Genomic DNA, 25,675 nt, shown 5'->3' on the forward strand with positions numbered 1-25,675 from the left:
ACCTTACCATGTTCTTCAGGAAAAGACAGTTGAATTCAACACGATTTACAACTAGGGAAGGGAAAATAGTCTTAGATTTGACCATCAGTAAGCTTTCATTTAGGAAAGAATTAAACAAGATCCAAATCACATTGATACAAGTGCCTGTTGCATGTTCTTAAGGAAACTTCTCCCCCCCTCCAATCCAGCAGAGTCACTCCTTAGCATCCAAAGCAGAATTACTTGCACTTCTTGAAAGGTGTTGAAGTCTGGTGTAATATAGTGTCAAGCTCCTACAATGCTGACAAACAATTGATCCCTTCAACCTAAACAAGACCTAACAGGCTGCAAAGTGTTTCAGGTGGCTGGAGTAGCATGAAGCATTTTGCAACCAGTGATCAAGATCTTGGACTAAGTGCTGACAATGCATGAATGAAGAACAGCAACAAGACTTAACAAACATGATTAGTATTATCCAACTGCTTTGTTATAAATATATTATATACATTCAAACATCACATTAAAATATTATTCCATTACACCAGAAGAGATTAAGGCTTTATATTATATTTACAGAAACAAGCAAGCACCTTAAAAAAAAAAAGAACAAAACACCAGTCATTGACATTTCCCTTCTAACATTACAAGTTTGATAGCTGTATTCAAGAGCTCAAGGTATTTGCAATGTGCTCAATGCTAGAACTATTTTAAACATTTATGTTTAAACATTATTCAGGGTAGGAAACACTTAATAGAAGACTCATCAGCGAGCACGCCACATGAACAAACACGAGCATGTGTTGTACTGGGTGCCCTCTCTCCTCAGAGGCTTGTTAAGTTGAAGGCTTATGCAGAAACGGTTTGCTCGATTCCACGTAGAGAGTAGAACAATTTTATTTTAAGGGAAACTGAAGACACTTGAGGATTTGTGGCCCACTGGTGGAGTGGGATTCTCGAAGTCTGTTCCACATGACATCAATTAGATTTAACATGATAGTGAAGGTAGAGCTGTAAGTTTATCAATCACTAAGTGCATTGAACAGTGATGATTTTATAGGCTTCCATTACTCTGACACACTGTTTTCATGCAGTGTATTTGGACTCAAACATGAAGTGACAAACTGTCGTCACCATTCCCCCTATAGGTCTTAGGCAACAAGCTATTTCTGAAGTGTTAAATAATGTTGATACAACACACATTTACTACGCCACCATGTACCAATGGAGTGACTGTCCTGACTTCTGGCTTGCCCGATAGCCTTATGAGATACAGTGATGAAGTATTTTCTAAGATGTAAGCAGACATGGCTAAACAAAAAGGTGCTCAGCAACAGTAATCATCTTCATTTCAAGTATTGTTTTAAGAATTAGTTCTTTTCATTACAGTCTGTGTTAGCACTTTTTAGTTTGTGCTTTAGAGTCTGTTATTTCTTTGCAGGTCTTGAATTTGGCTGATGGCTTTATTTTTTTTTTAAAAACAACATTGGCAACAAGTTAAGGATTGCAGAAGGCTGGCAAAAGTTATTTAATTTTCTGAGCCCATTTCATGTCATCTGCTCTTGGCTTCTCCCCAGTAACTCCTTGGATAATGTTCTCCAAACACCTCCAGAATCTTATCTTCTCTAATGGATAGTTCAGCCAACCTAAGTGATCGCAAAGGAGAAAAAGGATTAGTTTGTCATAGCATCCAAAGTTCAATGTCTTGCAATGTTTATTTAATAACATTCTTTAAATTAAACACAAGGTAAATGTAAGGGGAGTTCAGAGGTGGACTACTCTATTGCCATTGCAAAGATATCAGAAAAGGGACCATCAAGTTGAATGATTTGTGATAGGAGCAAAACATTTCTATTAGTAGCACCTTAGATTTAGTATTGAAATTTAAGCAACCAAACAAAACCCCCAACCCAACAATTTCAGCTATTTCTCCCCAATTAGTTTCCCCATCACCAAAGCCAGCTTGGCTTTTCCCCGTCTCTCTCATGAGGTAGTTCAGCAAGAAAGTAAATACACACAACGTGGCTCTGAAATCTCAAATACATTATCAAAGCCACAGTTTCTAGAAAAAAAGAAATGAAAAAAAACCCACCACTAAGGCTCAGCAAACAAAGTTTTTTCTCAAATAAAGCCTCAAGTTTAGATAGTTCTAACATCAATTTTCATTTTTAAGGGAACTTAAATGTATTATGCTCTCCCTAGGCAAAATTAAAGTTTGTGTAACTGGTTGCTAATGAAGCCTGTGATGGGGAAATCTTGTGGTAGTACCACAGTGCATTTAACGGTAGCTGGCATTGGACACGTCCTGGACCAGAAGGGCAGCACCCCTAGCAGCACGCTCCCAAAGCTGTGCAACTCTGCTAACAGAGCACTTCTGCTTCCCAGTAACCAGAAAGGCTGTAACAGGCTGACATGGGACAGGCTTTTACCATTTTATGTAAAAATGACAGTAAGTGCCATCATGTTCTGCATGCAACAGGAGTTTAATGCATCTTTCCTAGCCTACAGATTTAGGGTATTTTGAATGCTTTGTAGAAATGTTGCACTGTACAGACCATGAGGCTGGAACTCACACAGGCTTAATAGGCCTCACCCTGAATTCAGTAGGGCTTTATGTCTCACTTTTAGGATATGAATTAGTACATTAACTTGATTTTCTGATACTGTATTTTGATGCCAACCTAACTACATATAACTGACAGGAGAGTGCATAAAGAGGCAATTTCACAGGGTTTTATTACGATGTATTATATAGTAACTTTAGGCCTCTGTTTTATTAAACATTGTAAAACTAGGAAAACCAAAAGAAATCAGCACCAGGAAATGTTATTTCCCTGTAGAAGTTTTCCTACAACCAGGAAGAGATGGATGTACGCAGGGTTATATTAGTTATCCCACACTTAGAGCACTGTCCTGTAAGCACGTTATACATTACACCATGTACATTTCTGGAAAAGGGAAAAAAGCATAAGGAAACAAAACCAAAGGAGTGGCAGGAATGAAGAAGTTGTTACCACAATGGAAACAGTGAGCTAGCAGCAGCGGTTCATGTTAGAGGAAAGAGCTAAAACACAGGATAGCACGAGCAAGACTTGAACAATGAGTTTCCCTATATGCACAGTTTGATCCCTCTTATAAAAAGAATATTTACTGTAACTTCTAATGCTTCCTTGCAAGACTCTTCAGCCACAGATTCTCTGTTGAACTACAGAATCTAGCTGTCCCACCTTCAAAAAAAAAAAAAGCTGCCGCAGAGCCAGCTCTGCTGCGTCCACCTACCATCCCTACAGCGGTGACACAGCCAGCAGAAGGAAAACAACCGTTCTTGCTGGTGATGTCCTACACTATGTGTATAGCTATTATGGGACAGAAATACTAAAGGGAGAGAACATTCAGGATATTCACTGCTGAAAAATACTGTATTTCTGGAGAGCTAGATCATTCCTAATCAGACACAACTACAGCTTTAACGATCTATTAAGACAGGCACTGTTTTCAGCCACCTTCCGTAGCTGGACGTGACCTTTCCTAGCTCACCTGCGATCCTGCAGCTCCACTCCACTCACTGTATACAGATGCCCTTTGGGAAGTCAGCCCGTGCAATTCCCATTAACACAGCCGTCACCCCTCAAGGAATGGACTACTCCTTCCTGGTGTCTAAAAACGGCAGTCAGTCCGAAAGCTTTAACACTGGGAACGCCAGAAAGCTCTGTTATCGGACACCTTCCCTGGCAACGATACAGGGGCAGACCTTTACGTACACAGGTCAGCTCTGAAACCAACTATACTCTCAGTGACTTGACTTAAGAGTAGACAGCCAAGTCCAAACAAGTGTGTTACAATAACTAGTCCTGTTTTACTCAAGTAAAGGCCCCTTTTAAATAGCACATTGATTGCATATTTCTGTCCTCCTCCTCACTTCTACCCTAGAAGAAAGAGAATTTGGGCTGCAGAAACACTTTGCTCCACTGGAAAATCCAAGTATACAATCTATCATGCTGTGTTATGTCAGACTAGTATGGTGTGAACACTTACAGAAAGCATGGAGTGAACAGAAGCACATGGGGGTTTTTTTTTAAACGAGAAAAAAGCAACTAGCCCAAGACTGCCAATAATGGTCAAGCTTAAACTTTCAGGACATAGTAGGACTGAAAAAAGCTCTTAAGGCGGCAAGATTTTTGTCATCATCTGTCAAGTCGGGCTTCTTAATTGTACCGTGTTTTTACATGACATTCTGGTCATGAGAACTAGATTTGTTTCTTGGCAGAGATTTCAAAACAGACATAAACTGTTTGTCAAAGCCAATGACAGAATGAAGAACCAGAGTGGTTTATTTCCAGCTGTCTGATTAGCTTGGTAACTTATTCAGGATTGTGCAACACTGGTGACTGAATATACCCTCCTGTACAGTGGGCATAAAATTCAATAGAGATAAGAGGAACCTAAAGCCAGTTTTCTGCAAGCCTGTCCGCTCCTCTTCCCCAAATCAGAATGAATGAATGCTGAAAATCCAGAAGCTTTGCTTTAGAAATGAGCATTCAAGGTAAGTTGCACTTGCAGATGACATGCTCTTTTGAAGGAACAGCAGCTTTAAGACTTTAATGAATAAAATCCATTGCTAGCATGAGATTACCAAGATATCATGCAATTGGATCTTAGTACTGACTACTCTGTCAGGCTGAAAGTTATCTTTTAGCCAATCATGAATCTTCCCCCCACATTTTTTATGCAACAAAAACAACTACAGTTTTGCTAAGAGCTTGTGCGGCTAAGAGCACGGTTAACTTCACCATGTAATTTTCTAGGTATTTAATATAGGCCATCACTAAATTATGTCTTGCCAGGTGAATTGCACTGGACTACTAAAGAGAGCTTGCAGTATGAACCAGATGGCAGTACCAGTTGTAATGCAGAAGTAAGTCTCGTGTGGAGACACATGATGGATCCTGTGATGCTTCCGTGGCAGGATAACATGCCAGTCCTGTAGAAATATGACCCAGCGTGGAAGACCAAAGTACGTGTGAGACCACTTGTGAATCTGGTTCGTCATGGTTATGAAGATGATAAGGGCAAAGACATAACACTCCCAAGGACATGTTTCATATAATGCCTCTGCAAAACAAGATGCGTATCTTTAAATACCATTTATGAAAAGGTAAATTTCTACTAGGAAAATGATGTCTTGCCCAGACAGAGCTGCCTGGTGCTGCAGGAACTAACAACGGCCTCAATGAAGCTGCTTTGGCAGAAGTGTCATGAGAGCCAGTGAGCCATAAGCAATTCCAGAATGTCACAAGACAGGCTGGTAAGTGCCAACGTCTGTCGACTCGCCATAAACAGGAAGTTAAACTCTGAGTTTACCATCTATAAAATTAAATTAATCCTTTAATTCTTGCACTTGTAGTTTGCAGATAGAGTACTTCTACACAGAGATGAAGCATTTTTATACACTTTAGAACAATGAGTTTCCCTATATACACAGCTTGATCCCTCTTATAAAAAGAGTATTTACTGTAACTTCTAATGCTTCCTTGCAAGACTCTTCAGCCAAATATTCTCTGTTGAGCTACAGAATCTAGCTGTCCCACCTTCTAGTTGCTCCACCTTCAAGAAAAGAAAAGCTTCTCTCCCTCCCCCCAGAAGCATCATGCTTCCAACAGCTATTACTTGTCATCTCGCATTCATTGATTTCTCCTAGCCTCACACAGACAAATGTTCATTTAAATGTCAACAAAAATGCTAAATCCACATAAGTCAGAAGTAACAGCTTACCTGGAGAAAAAGAAACAAATTTGTATGCCATGTTTGCCAACGGGACCAGTGTCATAAAGCAGTTGTCTCCATTGGTCTCTATAAAATCATGTCTGGTAATTGCTGTGGGGTCAATATGATGTTCTCTGAAGGGTCTGATGAAAGCCTGAAAAAACAAATTGAAAAATATGACACCATGGCTCAATAATGATCTTGGAAAGAAAAATTTAAAACCCCCCCAAAACCTCACATACATTCAAATCTGATGACTGAGTTTAAGAGAGTTCCATAGTACAAAGCCTGCAAGCAGGATTCAACCTTTTGTGAGGACAACACTTCAGATAATTCGATTTACATTTGCAATGCAATTCAGTTCCCAGACTCAAATCCAGTTTTTCATTGCTTTTCAGTTTTATTCTTAGTTTTCACTTAAGACCTTTAGTCTCTAGATCTCAAAAACAAAGGACCAGCATCTTAATTTCACAGACAAAGAAAGCCTATGAAATTCACAAATATAAGTCGCTTGCTAAGCAGCATAAACCAAGAACACACTAAAAACCAAAAAATTCAGCCTAACATTTTGTATGGGCTACAGATGACAGCATTAACAGACTAAATGCAAGTTCAATGACCAGACCAACCAATGCAAGTCAAACCGACTATACAAGAGTCTCCTCTAGGAGTAGAAATCACATCTGAATGCACAATCCCAGAGGAGGCAGAGCAAATGTGACAGGTAGGACTGGGACAGTAGAACAAGTATACTTACTTGCCTTTAACACATCATGTACAGTCTATGTGAAGGTGTCCTGATCAGTCTGAACTCTTGTTTATTTAGTGCATAGTCTCCTGCAGTGCTTTTTTTTTTTTTTGAACTATGGTCCAGAGATACAGGGATTCAAGGACTACTAATTCTATTGAAGGTGAACAAAAATAAGCCTAAAACCAACAGTCTTAATTCTGCTCTTCCAGTTCATGTATTTCTGGATAATTACAAGGAATATCCCATATACTTCTTTTTAATAGAGATGCTTCTAATATTGCACTGTGAGGAGTAATTAATGGTAGCTATGAAGAAGTTTGTTTTAAAAAACAGATTATTGCTTATTATAGAAGTCAGTTCACCTTCCACTAAGCATCTGGCATTTGTAGCTGCAGATGTATGATGCATCTCAAATCTAAATCTTCAGTCATCGCCATCCTAATACTACTATATCTACAACAGGGGCCGTAGCACAGAGAACTGGAAAGATTTCTTACTGGAGTGTCTTCATGTTTTACAAGACAGCTTTTAGAGAGTTTAGCTACAGGAACAATTCTCCACACCTCTGTGTTTATTGGCCTTTTGGAAGATCTACACCAACCTTGCCAGGTTTCTACGCTTGTGGTGTCACAGGCCATTCCCACAGTACCTTGGGAAGGTCTGCGAACACTGGCATTGCAAAACTGTGTGCAAACCTTAAACAAGGTGATAAAAATGGAACAGTGTCACCTTGCACATGTCACCTAGGCCAAGCGTAAACATGGCACTTTACCAGCAATATACCGTGCCATTTACTGGAGAAGGGCTCTGGGGGTGGGGGGAGCTGGTTACATTAGCAAGACTGCAAGAAAGATACAGCTTATATACACTGTCCAACACAGCTGGGAATACTGGAAGTGTTTCAGAAAAAAGTATTTCATAACTTTTTCAAGCTTAAGGATAAGAATCTCAAACCTTTCCAACTACGGGTAGCTCCACAGATCCCCAGGTATCTGCTCCCCAGTGAAATAATCCTGATAGAAAGTCAGCCGTAATAACTCCTGCAACTTGAACGAGGAGAGACACCGTTAGATATACACAAGCATTTTTACTGATGTATTCACATTTTATACTTGTTTTAGAAGTTTACTTGTTTATCTACCTCTAATTTAGATATTTACAACCACATGAGATCTACCCAATCTGAACAAACATAAGGTGAGGCAACTAGGAAAAAGAGGTTAACAAGACACCATTTGGACGGTTACAATCTTCATTAAATCTATAGCAAGATTTTCTGTTTAACCCACCTTCTACAGAAGAGCTTGACGAATCTTTACAATTGCTGGTATAGAAAATACTAGTAAGTTAGAACTGAATCACTTAGATCTGCCTACCCTCTTCTTCAGTAGCATTTAACAGAGTACTTGGCTATAAAATAGCTGTTAAAGCCATCCCAGCAGACAATACTATCTGCAGACCTTCCTCTTCTCCCTTGATCCCTTATGTCTATAAACAAGAAGCACTGAACTCCAATGACTACTAATTTAAGAAGCCACTCCTGGTTACAGCAATACTATTTACAAAATAAGACTGGAACATCAAACAACTTCAAGACTGTGGCATCTGCAAAGCTATAGGCAAGGCCCCAGAAACCATGCTAACAATTCTCTGTAAGGGACATTGTACACTTGCGATATTTGCATACTAAGTTAGATACACCATTAAACAGAGCTTGTTGCAACAAGTGTAAAGATTTTTCTAGCTGCCAACCACAATAACTTTAAAACTGCAGCCAAATAAACGTGATTTTCAGTTCTTGCACATAAGGCCCTATTTTTGCTTTCATGTTCTGGAAAATCTACCTATCCAAGTTTCTGGCTAATGGTGACATTTAAAAGTAAGGATGTAAGAGATGTTATTTGATCAGAACAGCTGTATATTTTCCAGTTAGTCCTAGATCTGTCAGGTGGTGTTTAACAGACACCTATCATTCTTCACCTGCAGAAGTCGTCCAACTCCCAGGTTCCCAATCCCTTTAGTAACAAAGTCTCCAACACAGCTTGAGACACCCTCCTGCATGAGCTCTACTTCCAGGGTCTTTATGCTTTTGAGGAAGAAAATTCAGAGAAGATTGCCAAAGAAGTTCCCTTGTTTTTAATGGAGAGGCTGGGGAAATGTGGCATACAGCATAGCAATATGGCTATAGCAACACAGCAAAGAGCAAGATACTGCCTTGGGACCTCTACGCTTGCGGGATTTAGGACAGTCAGACCCTGCCCTTTAAGGAACAGAGACACCAAGAGGTACCAGTTCAAACCTGCACATCTTGCTCTGAGCAGGTTTCGAGAGAGATTAACCAGGTCTGGATGGAGTCTAGATTTGCTGAAGAATGAACCAGACTAAGAACTGAGATCCTTTTTCACCACAGTGCCATCCCTTCAGGTTAATAAAAATATCAGAAAGGTCTTTCTGTCCATTTTTTCTGAGATCAACCACCCAGTGAATATGTATACAAGCACACTTGGTGATTCTCTGCAGAGCCAGCGTTCAGGCTCTGAAAGGGGAAGGCAGCACACGCTTCTTACCTGCGGGTCTGGTTAAAAGAATTCAGCAGAAGCACGACCCAGATTTCAAAATAGCTTCTGCGTACTGTGCTAGTACAGGATACCTGGGAATTGATAGCGTCTGATCTCAGTGCAAACCCCTCAAAATCTAATGCAAAGTTCATGCCAATTAAAGCGCTATATACTGATCTTGCAGTCTATTGTTAAATGAGTCACAGCAACAGAAATACAAAGATTATGTGTTCGAAACATATGTTTCAAAGCAGCTCAGTTAGCAATTCCCTACTCTCATTTGGTGCTCAGAGCATAAGGCAGAGTCACTTACTATTGGCATGTCTGGCAGTTCTCACAGAAGACTGAGTGTCCACGCAAACCAGAGAAGTAGTCACAGGGCCAGGTCAGAGTGGCTGGAACATAGTTCTTTAGTTTTCCCCGCTGATATTTACAAAAATCGGGTTGTTTACAGAAGTCACCCACTGTAACACGGTCTTTGCGCCAGAAAGTGCAGGGAGTTGCAAAACCAGAGGTGATGCAGGAAATTTATTTTTGCCCTGCCTGCCTCACCAACTCTTCTTCAGATGTCTGTGAAGCCAGGAGAATTCCTGGCTTTCTCCTCCACTAGCCAGCATTTGTTCCTCTCAGCATCTGAAGACTTTCTTCAAGCACAGTTTCTCATTTACAGAATTGAGGCCTTTTGTGATGGGCAGGCACCCCTCTGCCTGCTAAGATGTTAGGCAAGACAATTCCAACTCACTTATAATCCAAACCAAAAGTGAAAATTGTTGGAATACTGGTTCATCTTGCTTTGACTCCAACACATCTTGTTAGTCCTCCCTCTCTCATGGAAACTTAAAAGCAATCTGAGATATGCCAGGAAACAAAACAACAAATGTGCATCTTTCCCCATAAATCACACAACTTATTTACCTTGGTCATGATCTGGACTTTGCCTGATTTTCCTATGCCAATCAGGACGCTTGGGTCAGCTGCCTTGAGAGTCCAGTTTAACGAAGTTCTTGTAACATTAGCAGGATTGCTAAAGAGCAGATAATTTTTAGAACATGAAAGAGGACAAGGTTGTTCTGTTACTATTGATGAAATGCTCTTCATCTTCAGGGCACAGCAGTTACCTACAGTGCACGCAGCACAGCATATTTCAGATACACCTCTCCTCATGGTTACCTTTTCCTTAGCTGATCCCTTGCCTCTGCAGTCCTTCCCCTCACCTTTCAATTTCAAAAAGGGAGAAGAAATAACATCAGGCTTAGTAGCACCTACTACCCCAAAAGGCTTTCTTTTCGTATTAGAAATCAATCCCCACTGCTGAATCCATTATCTAGTTGGCCCAAACTCTTAAATACAGCAGGAGACACTTCATCCTTTATGTATCACCTTATTGTACTGAAGATAGCTTATTTTTATAAGCAGTAAATTCTGTACACTTGTTTTTGTTTCAGACCACACATGTAAGCTACAGTGAGACAGGGTGGAGCCCAATGGCTTTTAGGTCTGCACCTAGCAGCCGAAAGAGCAAACAGCCTTGATTCAGCAGGAAGATATCCAAGCATCGCTTCACTTTGCAACAACTAAAACACCATCCTCACTGAGGTAATCGCTCTATTAACCCGCACCGCCTCCAGCACACTGCATTATCAGAGCTTGAAATAACAGCAGGAAGAACAACAGAAATAGAGGCAAAATACTGTGAGTTCAATAGATATTTCGCATGTTACTTTGATGTCAGCTGGTAGGAAGCTAAGAGGAAAGACTGACGGGTGCCTGAAGCAGTGCATTATACTAAGGCAATCTGAAAAAACCTAACTACCAGAAATCATATTTCAGCTGTATTGCAGAAGGGCTTGCTCACTCTTCAGCAGTTGTGTATGACGAGTTGTAACAAAAGAGCAAGAACCGTACCAAAGCTGATACATGACTAGCATCGTACCACTTCGTTTGCATCCTGTCTCCAGACTCAGAAGGCATAGACAGCAATGAATTGAACTCAATATTCTCATATAACTAGCACTGTCTTTAGTTAAAATGGGAAAACCGAGGCACAGGTGTTCAGCTGCTTCTCTAAGGTGGTATAAGATCTTGATGCTCTGTCATATCAAGGTTGGGAGGGCGAGATAAGATTGACAGCCCTGAACATGAATTAAGAGTTAATCATAAAGTCAGAAAAAGCAGGACATCCACAGTATAGGTACATATGAACCGCAAACGGTGCATTCACACACTCATTAGAAGCAGTATCAGTAAGGTATTAGAGAAATACTGCTCTGTACACATTAGTTCTACTCCAGCCTGCTGAGCGGTGGGATGGAGGATCAGCCCATCTATGGCTTATATCTGAAGAGGAGGCGAGTATTCAGAAAACACAGGAGGAGGGGAAGAAGGCATTGCAGTTAAGAAGCAAGCTGCAGAACTTGCTCAAAACACCAGGATTTCTCTGTCTTGGAAGTAGACTGCTGAATCAGGGAAAAAGAAAACGGCCTGGCATACAGGGAGAGCAAAGGTGTACAAATGAACTTCAACCAGTAGCAGATGTTTTAAAACAAGTGACCACATGACTGACACGCACTTGCTAGAACGGCTGTTCTTTTCCGGCCACCCCGTACTGTGACCCTGTGCGCAGACGAGCCTACAGGCACAGCGGCACCCTCGGGACGCCTCCGGGCAAGCGAGTGCCTCTCCCCGAGTCGGGACGTGCCAGAGCCTGACCGCTGGCACTCAGACAGCCAAGTCACCTGCAGGGCTGGAAGTGCAGCTGGCCCAAACATACAATCGACACAAGATGGCTTTGCTCCCGCTTGCGTTCTGTTCAGAAACCAGATAAAGCGTAGGGGTTTGTGTCGCAGAAAAGCCCCCATTCCTCCTCTTCCTTGCTTGAGCACCAAACGGAGAGGTTACAACTGGCAACCTTAACGAAGGGCTTCTCTCGTGAGCAAGTCACATACCACTTCCTGCAAGCTGGCTGCTCCCAGGCGTGAGCGGAAGGAAGCCAAGTGAGAGCGGGACATTTGAGGTACAGGGTATTCAAGAGAGAAAACTATTCTGTATGTTTGCAACAAAGTTGTACTTCACCGAAATTTTACAGAGCCAAGTGTAAGCCTGGCTTTGCATAGATAGAATTCTCAAATTGTAATGTAGAAGCCTTACAGTAGAGTATATAAAGCTTTGTATTTACTGTAAAAATTCAGTTAGAGTCTCTGGAGAGGAAAAAACCAGCATAAGATGTTATTAAATAACTTGATGTATTGTGTAACATCATTGAGAAGTACAGTCATTTTTAATCAGTGACTGTATGAACCAGTTGAACGTGACAGCATTAAAGAGTCGGGGGAGTGGCTAATTCCACAACAGGAAAAATAGTTTTCTAAATATCGACATGCTAAAGTAACAGTTGTTTGTTACTTATATGCTTATAAAAATAAAGAGCCTTAGTCATCTGCATTCCACATTTAGTGGCTTTCAGTACAGAGAAGGCAGGGATCTGACGCCATGGCAAGTTATGAGGCTAGGAAAATAATCCCTGAACATTTCAACAAGTATAAAGCGTAACAGCTTAAAAGCAAAAAAGAAGAGTTAATAATTTTGGCTATTTAAAGCTGAGAAACAGTCAGAACTGGACCTAACAGTGCAAGCAAGCAGAGAACACAGCTGAATTACGAAATAAAAGGGCCTGGATATTATATGTATTATTATTATATATAGTAGTTATATTACATTATAACTGGGTTTTCAAATAAGCCATGTCTATAATACATGCACTCTAGAGACGGGAAAAGCCTATCCTAAGTCACACAAGCTTATTTTGCAAGATTGGCACGCTACTCATACAGCAGACATTTCTTCTCCTTCCCCCGCATACTCCAGTTGGTCCCCGCTATGGGAAAGCCGGTATAATCCACTGCCTCCCAGCAATGCCGCCTGAGCGCGGGGCACACCTCTCGCCTCACCTCTCACTGCGACAGACCTGAACGCCAGCCTCAGGGCAGAAACCACGCAGCTTGCGAGGCTGCCAGAAGCCAGCAGGAAAAGGAGATCCCGAGGAATCAGGGTACCGTCTCCCCCGGAGTGGAACAGCAGCAGATCCTAAAGCAAATATTCATCTACCAAAAGCACGACTTGGCTGAGAATCACTACCCAGTAAACTTAACGAAAGGAACCGCCAAATTTTATTTTCATGTCTTTAATCTTAGTCTATTAGCACAAAACAAGCTAGTCCTACTATTTCTCCAGCTGATAGAGTACTTGCAAGCACCCGTCACATTTAAGTGACAAAATCCTGACAACTTTACCTAGGTCTTGAGCTCTTGAACAAAAAGTACCATTGTGTGTACTTCTTTTCCCTGAAAATGCATTACTAGAAAAAGCCATTAAGCCATCCCAGCAGAAAGTGATTAAAAGAATAGAGAACAATGGATACTAAATGAGAACCAAGAGCAAATTTTCCCTCACTAAAAAAAAAAATCCAATACTTTCATTAGTATGACTAATCAAACTAATCTTCCGGTTTCATCCATTTGAAACGCGCCCAGGAATCAAGCAGGGCGAGCTCAGCTCTGGGGAGCAGCGGGCAGTTTTGTGCGTGCAGGTTGGCACCCAGACGAGACCCAATACCTGAACGTCTGCCTGGCGCGGGACCTAAGCAGCTGTAACACCGGCCTTGTTCAAGGCCTGCACTCTCTCACCGAAGCAGACCACTGTCACCATTCGCTATAACCCACTCCATCAGGGCAACACTCCCGTGTGTGTTGGTGTTTTGAAGTGCGAGAGGCACTATTCTGAGTGAATCAGGGCCACCGAGACCTATACTTCTTAAATCCTCGAGCCAAAGTCCCCTGCAACTTTAAGAGAGCCCCTGACAACTCGGCAAGCACACAGAGCTTTCTTTGTCCCAGTTGTGGCTGCTGACATAAAGAGCAATAGCACGGCCGCCACGCACACAAGTGGGAATGCACGGACGGGGCCGTGCCGCCAGCTTCCCCCCACCAGCAGGGTAAGCACGCTCGGTCACCCCTCCCCGTCAGGGTACAGCCTTCATCCGTCCTGCCCCAGAACAGCTGCTAGCACGCTTGGGGAGTTCATCCCCTGATCCAAGTTACACGAAGAACAGATAACCGGAGTCAACATCACCTGCCCGAGTGCCAACCGGCAATTATACTCCATAATTCCACTTTCAAGACCACCAACCTCCAGGATTCTTTGGTGCCGGAAAGGCCTAGAGCTCCTACGGTAACACGCACAACTACTACAAAATGGATCAACAGAAGAAGATACGATACAAATTGTGTTAGTGCAATGCAACTGTATTTGTGCAACGCGAAGCGCAACAAAATATAGAATCAAAGCTTTGCCTATTTAATCACAACTTGTGGAGTCTCCCTGTTTAAGAGACAATACAGTTCAGGATGGAAAACACAAAGTTACCTACAGCTATACAGTAACTGACAGCTCCTTCAGGTGGGGTGAGACAGCAGGTGACAAAGATTTGGCTTATTTGGACCAACACTGAAGTAAAGGATAATTTTTCTTACTTAACTGAGTTTTCCCTGGTGTAATTTCAGGGACCTTTTAAATCAAAATTTCAAGTGGAAACTCACTTTAAAAGGAAATCCAAAGTGAAGTGACATCGTTACAGTTCTGTCTCTTGCTGTAAGGCAGCAGGACTTTGAAGTGGCTGATCCACATGCACAGCAGTCCATTCCACAAAGCGTTCATGGTCTCCAGCGTGCTTTTACTCCAATGTGTGCCAGAGCTTTCAGATGTATTGCACACACCATTTGGCTCTGCAATGCAGCTAACCAAGTGCAGCTCTGCAGAGCTACTCAAGCTTGAAACAAAGAGGTTTTGGGCCTTAATCAGAACAAGTTTCTATTCTGAAAGTGAACTAAGCGATTTCTTTCTGCATGCTCTGTCCAGCCAACCCACAACATTTGCAATAATGAAACGTATACCTCAAACGGGTTTAAAAAAATTAGTTCTCCTTCTCTCAAGTCAGCAATGATTAATTGTATTGTGTCACAAGATGTTTCTAAAGATATCTGCCCTACGTGGGGTAGTTCTTATGCATATAAACAGGTTACAACAAACTTTACTGATTTTTTTTTTTTTTTAAGACTGCAATAAACAGTATCTATTAAGAACAAACATGGCTGCAGATAAAACTCAAATGTTAGAAACAAGTCAACCAATTTGGAAAAAATACTTTTAAACCCTATACAAAGACAGGAGGAGGGAGGGAAAAATGAAAACCAGAATCCACGGTGTAGCTTGCCAAACTTTTTATCTAGATGCTATTAATATACCACCTATATATATACACAACTCATGTATATGGAATAATATGCTGGACACCACAAACTCACCTGAAGGGGTAAGAGCTTTCAAGCCTAATCTTAGGTGTTTTGGTGAGGTCCTACTGCAGTGGGACAGTTCAGCTGCAGCTGAAAAAATGGGGGTATTAAACCTCTACCACACCCAGCCTTCCTAACCAAGCCTACCCCGGAGCTAACCGTGTGCATGCAAATAAAATACCGAATTCAAATGTACATAGTTGTCAGCTTGCACAAAAAGGAAAAGTTTCATAGCTCCTCAGCAGCTGAAGACAGTCAGAATAAGGCATGACTGGATTCAACACAAACAAAAAAAAAATCCATCCCCTGCCTACTCTTTTTTTTTTTTGACAGTGAGGAGGGGAAGGGAATTGTCTCATGTCTCTGCTAAACCAGCCTGGAAGACAAGAGACTCACACGGGTTCCTCTTCCTTTCCGGCAAGATCATCTTTAGTCAGCAGAAAACAACCAGTTCAAGAGCTATTCTAAAACAACGCCCTAAAGTTCTCGCCTGCCTTCCCTCACTCCACAGCACAAGCACCCGTAGGTGATCCAGCACAGCAAATGACAGCATGCCACGTGAGTTCACTTCTTAGCAGGCTGCCTGCTCACATCGCACAACAAAATAAGTGCTTTTGGACTGCCAGTAAGAGGAGGATCAGATCTTTTTTGTCCTAAGAATTTCTAGATTAAGATATCTGCAGTATTACCCATGTTGCAATTATATGTGCCTTTAAAGGCATGAAAAAAGAAGAGATAACACAGCCTTTAGTTATAGATATAGGGTTTAGGCTAGGTGAAGTGATGCAGAAGGTTCAAACTGCTCCTTGTTTCTTAAAAGAAAATATACAATTACATAAGAGTACACAGGGGTCCCAACAATGCATCTTAATGAAGAGGTTTGTGCAGCTGATCAGATCCAGCCCACTGGATCACTGATCACTTTCAGATTTCCAACGACCTGATGTGAACTTGATCTAGAGCTACCCCTTTATTAGCAGAGTGTTTATTTTGTGATCTCAACTCAAAGGTCAATATTCCAACCTAAGCTTCAGGAAAGCTTTCAATGGGAACACATCTGATGATGTCTGTGACTCGATATTCCCCATCTTATCCATTGTATTACATGCAGTATTTAGGAATCAGGACATTTATGGAGATGAGTTTCACAAAACTTAATAAAACCTAATCATCACTGTGCATTATAGACATCATTCACACTTTACCTGGAGAAATAACGTATTGAAGGAAGATAGCAAAACAAGATAGCGTGTAGCACTTATTATTTTATTGCACTCATTTTTGTACACACTATCAGTTATTTCCACACTACTTTATTTACACAGAATCCAGATTCTGCTACTTTAATCATTCACTACTACTTAAATAATATTATCAGTGAATTGGCTGCTTTATCAGTTAAACTGGTAACCAGGATATCAGAGGACTCAAGCTTTTATCAATATTAACTTGGAGATGAAAGCCAGTTGCAAACAGATTGCACAACAGGTTTAACCATCATTACCGATTCTCTTGTCTACATCTGTCCTCATCATTACGGAGCAGTTCTCATGCCAGGTTCTTCACTCCTCCCAACACCTCCACCTCATCAGCTGAGAGCGGGCACGACTAAATTAGGCCAAGTGAGCTGGTATGATTCATAGTGGGAGGACACTGCTCCCCCGTAGCCCCGACACAAAGCCAATAACCTTTAAACAGACATCAGGAATTTCCGCTTCTCAGCTTTGGCAAAAATTCATAGCATCTATCATGTATCACTGTTTGAATCTGCTGTTGTGTTTGGGGTTTTTTTAAAATCATTAGCAATATACAACAGTGATTACGAACAAGTACCATTCTCTTCTAAAACATATACCACCTCACACAGTTTATAGAAAAGTTACTTTTACTATAAAGCATGGAAGCTGAACACCTGTAGCTAGCTTATATGGTGTCCTAATAAATGACACCGTCTGTTCTCCTTTCAGTTAACAAGGCAATTCTTATAAAAATATGTAAACACTTATACATACCCAACACAAGTAGTTAATATTGCATTCAATATGCATTGCAAGTACAGTAGAAAACTGATGCTTAGTTACTATGCTCTTCCCTCCCTTGTCCCATATTAGAAGGTTACCAGAAAAGTAGGAAAGGCACGCATTGCAGAGCTGACCCTTCCAATTTCTAAATTTAATCCTCTTTCCTTGTCCCATGTCCCCTCCCATACATACGTGACCATACAGCTACCGGTCACATTTGCTGCCCAGATAATGCCGACAGACTGAGTCAGCCACAGATGACTACCTGCTTCAGCTCAGCCTGCTCCACTGCCCTCCCTTCTGCCTGTTCTCAAGAAAGCTTCTGTGCCACAGCATTTCAATACCCTACTAGTAACACAAAGCTTGTGTAAACACTGACACTTTTTGCTCCGAGTGTTAAGCAACATTCAAGTTGTGCACAGATTTAGGCTTTGAATGATGTAATGAATGTTGTGGAATCCCTTTTCACACCCAGCTTATTCCGAGACAAGTTTTTCCTTTAGCTAATTCCATGCAATTCCCAATTCTATCAGTAAAGCTGTACAGCATCAAACTAGAATCCTTTACTAGTTCTTCCTCTCCTTCACTGAAAAGGTGAAATCACCAACTCACACTGCATCTAGACCAGCCAGCTCTGTACTGCCAAGATCCAGCCAACTTAAATATCTCTACACATCTAAGGCAAAGATACAAGACAGATTGCCTGCCTACGCTTCCTATCAAACGAAGGAATAAGGGACCAAGAGTTGCATTTATTACCACAAGAAAGCTGCAACTTTTCTTACATTGATGGAAAAATGTCATCACTTAGGATAAAGGCCAAACTTCATATCCTGACATGAACGCGTAATACTCCAAAATGCTCAGTTTTAGTTATCGGTCCCCAGAAATCAAGCCAGCTTGATGCCTGAAACACCTTTTATAAGATTTCGCTTGGGCTTTTGCTTTCTGAAAAGTTCTTGTAAATATTTTTCTTGACCAATGTATTTTGTTTCCAACCCTGACAGTCTTGACCGCTATTTTCCCTCTCAATAGTCCTCACACTTGTAACGACCACGTAAGAACACCAAACTTAGCTATGTTAAAAACTTCACCTTGGGGATACTGAGAAGCCACTGAAACAAAAGACAGAAAGCAGTAACAACTTTTGCAGATGGTCTCAGTTTCAGAGGCACTACAATAGCACATGCACAAACATCCCTCTCCCTTTCCAACAGTAAGTCAAGCCTAAAAGATCACACATTTGTTTCCAGCATTACAACAGACAGTCTTGCCTTGTTCACAGCAGTGAACAGTTCCTACTTACATATCCCAACAATAACAGAGGGCATGTGTTCCAGTCGCAAGTAGAAGAGAAGATTGTAAAAATTGAAACAGATCAGAGAGAAGCATAAGATGACAGAGATCCATTCTTGTAGTCGCTTTCCTGTTGGAAAAAAAGGGAAAAAGTATGTTTTACTTTTATCTGAGAGGACATTTTGAAGTCTGAAATAATACAGACAGACTATTCTACTGCCTGGATGACACACTGCATTTGTCTGACAGGGAACTGAAATAGAAACTTATTTATCCATGGGAGGTGTGCATATTTTGTTAAATGACATTCCTCTTCCCCAAGCCACTACTAACCCCTTCCCTCTGCCCTTGCCCAAATAACAGGGACAAATCAGACATCATCTCACATTGTCCTAGTTTCCTTTTCCCTGCGGTTGCTGGCATAACGTTCCTCCACATCCCATCTTTTTTTCAAATTTGTGTTTCATTCAATATTCAGTGTTGCTGGTATAGCTGAATCTGGGAACAAATTTCTGGCCTCAGATGCCCTGTAGTTAAATCACCTTACGATCTGTAATATTTAAAGTCTCAGAGCTTGTAAATAAAGCTGTTGTACTAACAGGAAAAAGCATCATCCTGTACTTTGGTGGCCCTAGAATTACTTTCCTAACATTGCAAGTATACTTCTTAAGCTTGCTTACTTAACTCCTGCAGCCTTGTCTTTGCCTTCCTCCTCCCAGGCAGAAGGCTACGACCTCTCAGCCATTCTGAGATGACAAGAGACAGAATAAGCAAAGGGAAAGAACTGGCACAAATTCTCTTTTGTACCTTGCTGTACTACTTCGTACCTCTACAAAACTCTCATTTATTGCCTATAAAAAGAGAACAGACACCTCAGAGTCTGGTAACACTTTGAATATTCAGATTAGCAGCAGAAAGCTTCTGCTTGTCAATCTGAATATTCTGCTAGATCCTCACAAGGCACTGATGCGGAGAGCAAGGGGACACTCAATGCATATTGAGACCCATATGGATTAAGGCATCAGAAACAGACCTTTAATGCCTAAATCCAGGAAGGAGGTCTGAGCTGTCACCTTGGCCCAGAAGGGCCCTGGCTGTAGTTAGCTCTAACACGCTCAGGAGCAGACAGGTCAGTCTTCACCTATTTTAGGGGGCCTGTCAGCACAGCTGTCTCTCGCCCAGGGCTACCCAGAGCAGTTAACCCCACAGTCCATTCCCCACTCCCTCCTGCAGCCTTATACACTTGGCACGACGTGCAGAGGAACAATCAGTGAAGGCTACATGCGAGGTGCGCATCCTCGCGCAGGAGCTTCTCTCCTACTACTCCTCTATGTTGGCCTACTGTCTGGTCAAATGTCTCCTCCTAAGTGCTGAATCAAGTCCTTCTTCTCAACTATACCATGCAATGAAAAGAAAACTAGGAACATCAAAGGAGGATCAGTATTATCTCCAATGTGCCTACAATGCCATATTTTAAAGAAGTGTGAACAAAAGACTTTAAAACTTCAGTTTTGTTCTAGAAAGGTCATGAGTATATAATTTAACATCCTCTGCAGTGGCAGAGGAGAAAATCGTAAAATTAAATTAAGACACAAGAAGAAGCATATTTCAAGACAGCATCAGGTCACGATGCAGGAGATTCTATAAAGAGATCCCTGGAGTAATGAAAGTAAGAGTTAATTAACACTCGCTTCCTGCATAAGAAAACCACACCCTGATTAGAGGAGCTAAGTGAGTAGATCCTCATGGAACAATTAGCTTGACTTCGGGGAAACACTAGGCTCTTTACTAGCAAGTCCCACGAGTTCACTCTATGCAAACACCACTGTACTCTGGACACAGGGATCCCAAGACAACTGTCTGGAGATACCCGAGTCCAGAAACGCAGCCCCAGCTCTGGACAGACTGGGAAGGCGAATCAGTCGAAGGAGTGGAGTCAGCACCAATAACCTGTGTTTAAAGAGCACTCAAATTTAGAAGTATGTCCCACATGAAGGAATAAGGTGTCAAAGCCACAAAGTATATGCTTAAAGAAATCGTGGAAATACTCAAGAGTCATATTCACTCTGCACAATTATACGTAATCCCTGTTCTTAAGAATTCAGTAGTTCAACATCATGTGCTTCCACCGTAACACATATTCTGACATTGTTTATGTAAGTTATATATGTAATGCGAGAAAAAAATTGCACATCTAATATATTATCACAGCTCACTGCTGATAGATGTCACTATACATATACTACTCCACAGACTTCCCAGCAACTTCCATCTACATCTAAAGATAACGGTAGCAAGTTGTTTGGGGAGAAAAATCTTCTCCTTATGAGCAAGGGCCCAGTGCAATAGTAAAGTTAGTGATTGCTTTTCTGTAAAGCACAGGAATCAGTCACTGCCTGCGTCAGAACTGCTTATCTAGACCAGCTGAAAGACGTCACACGCCACCTTCTTTCAGGGCAAGGAAGAGGTGACCAATACAAGCTGAAATGGGCAGACTTGCCTGAACAGTCTAGAAAACTGACTAACTAATGAATGCATTTGTTTTCTTATCATTACTTGGCTCTGTGCAAGTAAGAACACCTGCTTTTCCAGTAATTGCCTTGAATGTGCAAGCTAAGCTGTCCAGCTGACCTGCTGGAAACTGCAAGATGCTGGAAACATCTTCCCTTTCCTAATCATTCACCTGCGAATGAATTCACTGGGAATGGCAAGAACACCTAGCATTGCTCACACTGGAAGCTAAAAACAAATGACATGTTTTATTACAAGGAGTTTGCAGTTATTTCCATAGCATAATCAAACAGCTGCAGTCACTTTATTGCGCTCTGACAACTAGCAAGCTTCAGGAAGACAAGACCAAAACAAAAATTCAGACATCCCTCTGCCCCTTTCTGAGGTCCCAGGACTGGGTGTCTCAGAGTAGTTCACTAAACAAATATTCTGAAGCAAAAGCTTCTGTTATTACCTCGCTTTGCAACTAAATTTGTACATCTGCCTTTAGATGGAAAGGTTAACTTTTTGGTTTTGTTTGTTTTTAAAGGGAAGAGCATTCTGGGCAGGTTCTAGGTTGAAAATCTCCACCCCAGCAGCTAGACCATGGGTCTGCAGCTGAGACACCAACTCCAGTCCCATACCAGCACCTTTTCATAAGCTGACCATCCAACCCCTCCATAACAGTGCTTTCTTAACGTCTCAGAAGTCTGCTTTAAAAGTGGTGTGCTAAGTATGTCTATCAAGTCTGAGTTTATAAATGAGAAGTGTCAAACGCAAAGGAGGACTGGAAGCCAGCCTCGCTTGATGGCCGCACAGAAAAGCGTCTCCCCACCGCACGCAGCGAGGGGAAGCCATCGGCGTGACAAACGTCCCCGAGACACCGGGAGCCAACAAGAAGGCCCTCGATGGTACCAGAAATGCAGCCAGTCGCCCGATCCGCAGCCCGTTTCTCAGACCTGCTCCAAGCAGCCGCACTCACCAGCTCTGCCCAGGCCGAGATGCGGGCGGGCGGCAGACGGGCGCGGGGCCACCAGCATGCGGCATCCCCCCGCCGACAGCCCCGGGCCGCCTCGCCCGGCGCCCAGCAGGGCCCAGCCCCGACAGGGCCCGCCCCGGCCCCCTCCGCTCCTCCGGGGCTCCCTGCAGCCGCGCCGGGAGGGGCCGCGCTGCCTCAGAGCGGTCGTTGGGGAGGGCGAGGGGAGCCGGGCCCCGAGGGGAGCCGGGCCCCGAGGGGAGCCACCCCTCCCGGAGGTACCAGGCCCCTGCGTGCGGCCGGCCCCCAGCCCCCCGAGGGGAATCACTCACCCACCCACCCTCGCCCGGCCCCGCGGGGCGCAGCCCGCCGCCGCCCTCACCTGGGGAGTAGAGCTCGGCCAGCTCGCGGGCCCCAGCGTGCTGCGCGCCCCACCGCCGGCTGCCGCCCTCGGGCTCTTCCTCGGGCTCTTCCGCGGCCTCCGCCTGCGGCCCCGCCGCCTCCTCCCGGCGGGGGACGCTCTCGGCGGCGGCGCCGCCGCTCGCCATGGCCCGGCCCCGCAGCGGCTCCTCCTCCTCGAGGCCGGCGGGCGGCGGCGAGCGACGCCCAGGCCCCGGCCCGGCGCCCGGCGCCAGCGCTGCGGCCCGCGGCAGCATCGGGAAATGGGGCCGCGCCGCGGCGCTGCGGCGGAGGGGCGGGCGGGCGCGGCTAGCCACGCCCCGGCACCGCCTCCCGCCTATCGCCGGCGCCGCCGCGCCGCCGCCGGGCCGATGTCAGCGCCGCCCGGCGCGGAGGAGCCAATGGCGTGGCGGGCAGGGTCGGCGGCGCGGCTGGAGGCGCCCCGCCCCGCGGGCCCAGCCGGCGGCGGGAGCGGGCGGCGGCGCTGGCGGGGCCGGGGCCGGGCGCGGGGCCGCGCCGGTGCCGCGGGCTCTGGGTGGGGGCGGTCCCGGCAGTGCCCCCCCCCCCGCGCTGCCACCGCCGGCCGGTGCCTCGCGCGCCCCCTGGCGGCGCTGCTGCCCCGTGCGCCGCTCCCGGCCCCACCGGCCGTCACCGTGTGCGCGGGTGCCGCTGGCGGTGCGCGGGCGTGCGGCAGCGGCTGGGTTTCTGGAAGCCCCTGCGCCTACGGCGGCGCGCCGAGAGCGCGGTCGTGCCCATAAAACCGTCTTCGGCCCCTTCGCTTGGTCATCCAGCCGGTGTTCCGAACGGACGAGGGCAAAGCCAGCCGCCGAGGCACTCGCTGGTCCCAAATAAATACGTTCCGGCACGGAAATAAAAGAAAACAAAAGCCCCTGGCAATGTTTAAGTACAACACCATGTCTATAAAAAATAATTTTTGCAACAGCTTTATTTGAAGATCAAATAAAATAGCACCGGAATAAGAAGTGATGCAAATAATTAGATAGATTCCACTTCAACGCTAAAAACGGATCCACTTACAGAGGCCGAAGCACCGCACCAGATGCCCGCTTAACCCGGCGGCCACGCGTTCGCAGACGAGACACCGTGGTGAACAAAACGCTCCTCCGCGCCTCGGCACAGCGAGGCACGACCTGCAGCACAGCACAACCCCGGGCCGGCGCCGGCGGGGCCCTGCGGCCGTGCCCGCCCTGAGGGCTGCGGACAGCGCATCCCACGCATCCCACCCGCCCGAGGGCAAAATGCTGACCCTGCTCCTGCAGGATGCGACACGGGGGCTGCCCTGCGGGCCCCCCGCCGGAGGAGAAATGCCGGTTGCCCCAAACCACCCGGGAACTGCACAAAACTCGACCGAGCCGACGGTGCGGGGTCGCTCAAGGATTGTCGCTTCGTGGCGCGCTGAAATCGCCTTGCTGAAGCGGGCTACACGGCATGCTGTGTGCCTCCCAGAGTCCGCCCTGCTGGTCGGAGGATCACAGGTTAATTAATAATTGGCCGGAATCACGTGCTGAAATGAAAAAATGGCTCAGGAACTCGATGAGTCCTGGACTCATCAAGAGTTTTATATATATATATATATATATATATATGTATCTCAAAACTTCTGGAAACTATAAATGATAATGATTTGCTGCTGACGCAGAAGACGGTATCTATCTGAGGGGGGATTTTTCTGTTTTCTGTTAATTGGGTAATAAGCCAATTAAAGGCATTAGCTTGGGGTGCCTCAATTTGTCGGACCGGGCTGTGTTCGGACTGAGTGACGGGAATGTTCTGGCGTCGAGGGATGCCCATGTTTTCATTAGACCTTTGTGAGGGTCTTGGGTTTTGCTAAGGTCCTCTTGGGGTCAAGTGAGCTCGGTAATGTCAGTACGGGAGTGGTGTAAATGTGAATGCAGGAACGTCAGTTCAGGAGGATATGGCACCTTGAAATGGGTTTTGAGGTATGTGACCATATCCCCATTATGAATGTGTAAATTAGAGGAAAGATATGAACGGTTTTAATTGAGGTGTGGTTCTTGGGAGTGTTTCCCAAGATACCTCCAACATCTGTGAGTCACCTCGCTTTGTCAAGAAAGAGCGCTGTCAGCATGAAGAAAGCAGCAAATTGCTAGCAAGGTTTGGCTTCGGACGGGTTATAAAATTCTCTTGGAAAATGGTTATTAGTTTTGCCTTGGTATCGCCTGGAATAAAGCTGCATCTTTCTGCAGCAACGTCAGTGTAGCTGCCTAAAGACAAACCCCGCAAAAAGAAAGGGTGCTTTGAAGCCCCTTCTGATCTCACCGCAACGTGTCAAGACAGAAGACCATCGAGGAGAGGGTTCGGTCCTTTCCTAGGGACCAGCCAACACTCGGGACACATCTGAAGAACGCTCCTCATTTTGTCATTGTCCGGGCGAGGAGCGAGGAACAGTAACCTCGTTCATAGACTGCGGTGAAACCCCGAGAGCTGGTACAGCCGCCGTACCACCACGTCCCAAGGAAGGGTGGAGCCCGGAGGGTTCTGCATCGCGCGAGTGCAACGCCTTTTAGGAACCCACCTTCAAAGCGCGGTGATGTATCAGGCAACCTCCTGGTGACCCGGTACAGGTATCAGCGTGGGACAAGGGGGCCGGGACGCTGAACAGAAGTCTGTATTAAGGGAGCAGTTCCGCAGGACAATCCTGATGCTACTTGGAGAAGATCAGGACCGTGTCGGAGTATCACAGGCCGTGCTGCCAGGAGGGGGCCTTTGAAAGAGCTAAATGCCTGGCTAGTTTATTTAGGGGTGGCATACAGCCAAGCCCTGCCGTACTGTCCGGATTCAGGTCCCCGCTGTCCTTAGGTACCCTGGGCACGAGCCATCTGCCAGGCCCCGGTGGCACCGGGGGACAGGGGGAGCGGGGCCTCCCCCCCCGCGGGCAGCGCCGGCAGATTGGTCCCCCGCGTTCTGAGAAGTCTGTGGGGACGCGGCTCCGGAAGACTCGGCCTCGCCCGGGTGGCAGGCCGCCCGAGGAGTTCGGAAAGACCGGCCCGGCACGCCTCCGGGCCGCCCGTTCCCGCCAGCGGCCCGGCCCCGCCCCGGCGCCGCCGCGCGCCGCT

General features: G+C 44.9%; 1 protein-coding gene across 1 annotated transcript; it reads right to left on the minus strand.

Moving 5' to 3' along the window:
* Window positions 1–1,364: 1,364 nt before the first annotated feature.
* PEDS1 (plasmanylethanolamine desaturase 1) lies at window positions 1,365–22,860 on the minus strand. The gene is made up of 6 exons (XM_075517469.1): window positions 22,561–22,860; window positions 18,723–18,842; window positions 7,445–7,536; window positions 5,749–5,893; window positions 4,876–5,088; window positions 1,365–1,622 (listed from the first exon to the last, which is right to left on the minus strand). Exons 1-6 carry the CDS (start codon window positions 22,832–22,834, stop codon window positions 1,501–1,503), a joined length of 966 nt encoding a protein of 321 aa, XP_075373584.1. The 5' UTR covers window positions 22,835–22,860; the 3' UTR covers window positions 1,365–1,500.
* Between the last annotated feature and the right edge of the window lie 2,815 nt (window positions 22,861–25,675).

This window comes from Mycteria americana, chromosome 14 (genome assembly GCF_035582795.1).
Source record: "Mycteria americana isolate JAX WOST 10 ecotype Jacksonville Zoo and Gardens chromosome 14, USCA_MyAme_1.0, whole genome shotgun sequence".
Classification (NCBI taxonomy): Eukaryota; Metazoa; Chordata; class Aves; order Ciconiiformes; family Ciconiidae; genus Mycteria; species Mycteria americana.

Coding starts and splice junctions, on each gene's coding strand:
- PEDS1 (XM_075517469.1), bottom strand. CDS start 22,834: ATGCTGCCGCGGGCCGCAGCGCTGGCGCCGGGCGCCGGGCCGGGGCCT. Junction 5,894..7,444: donor AGCTACCCGTAGTTGGAAAG/GTTTGAGATTCT, acceptor TTGTTTTTTCAG/GCTTTCATCAGACCCTTCAG. Junction 1,623..4,875: donor TTACTTCTGCATTACAACTG/GTACTGCCATCT, acceptor GCGATCACTTAG/GTTGGCTGAACTATCCATTA.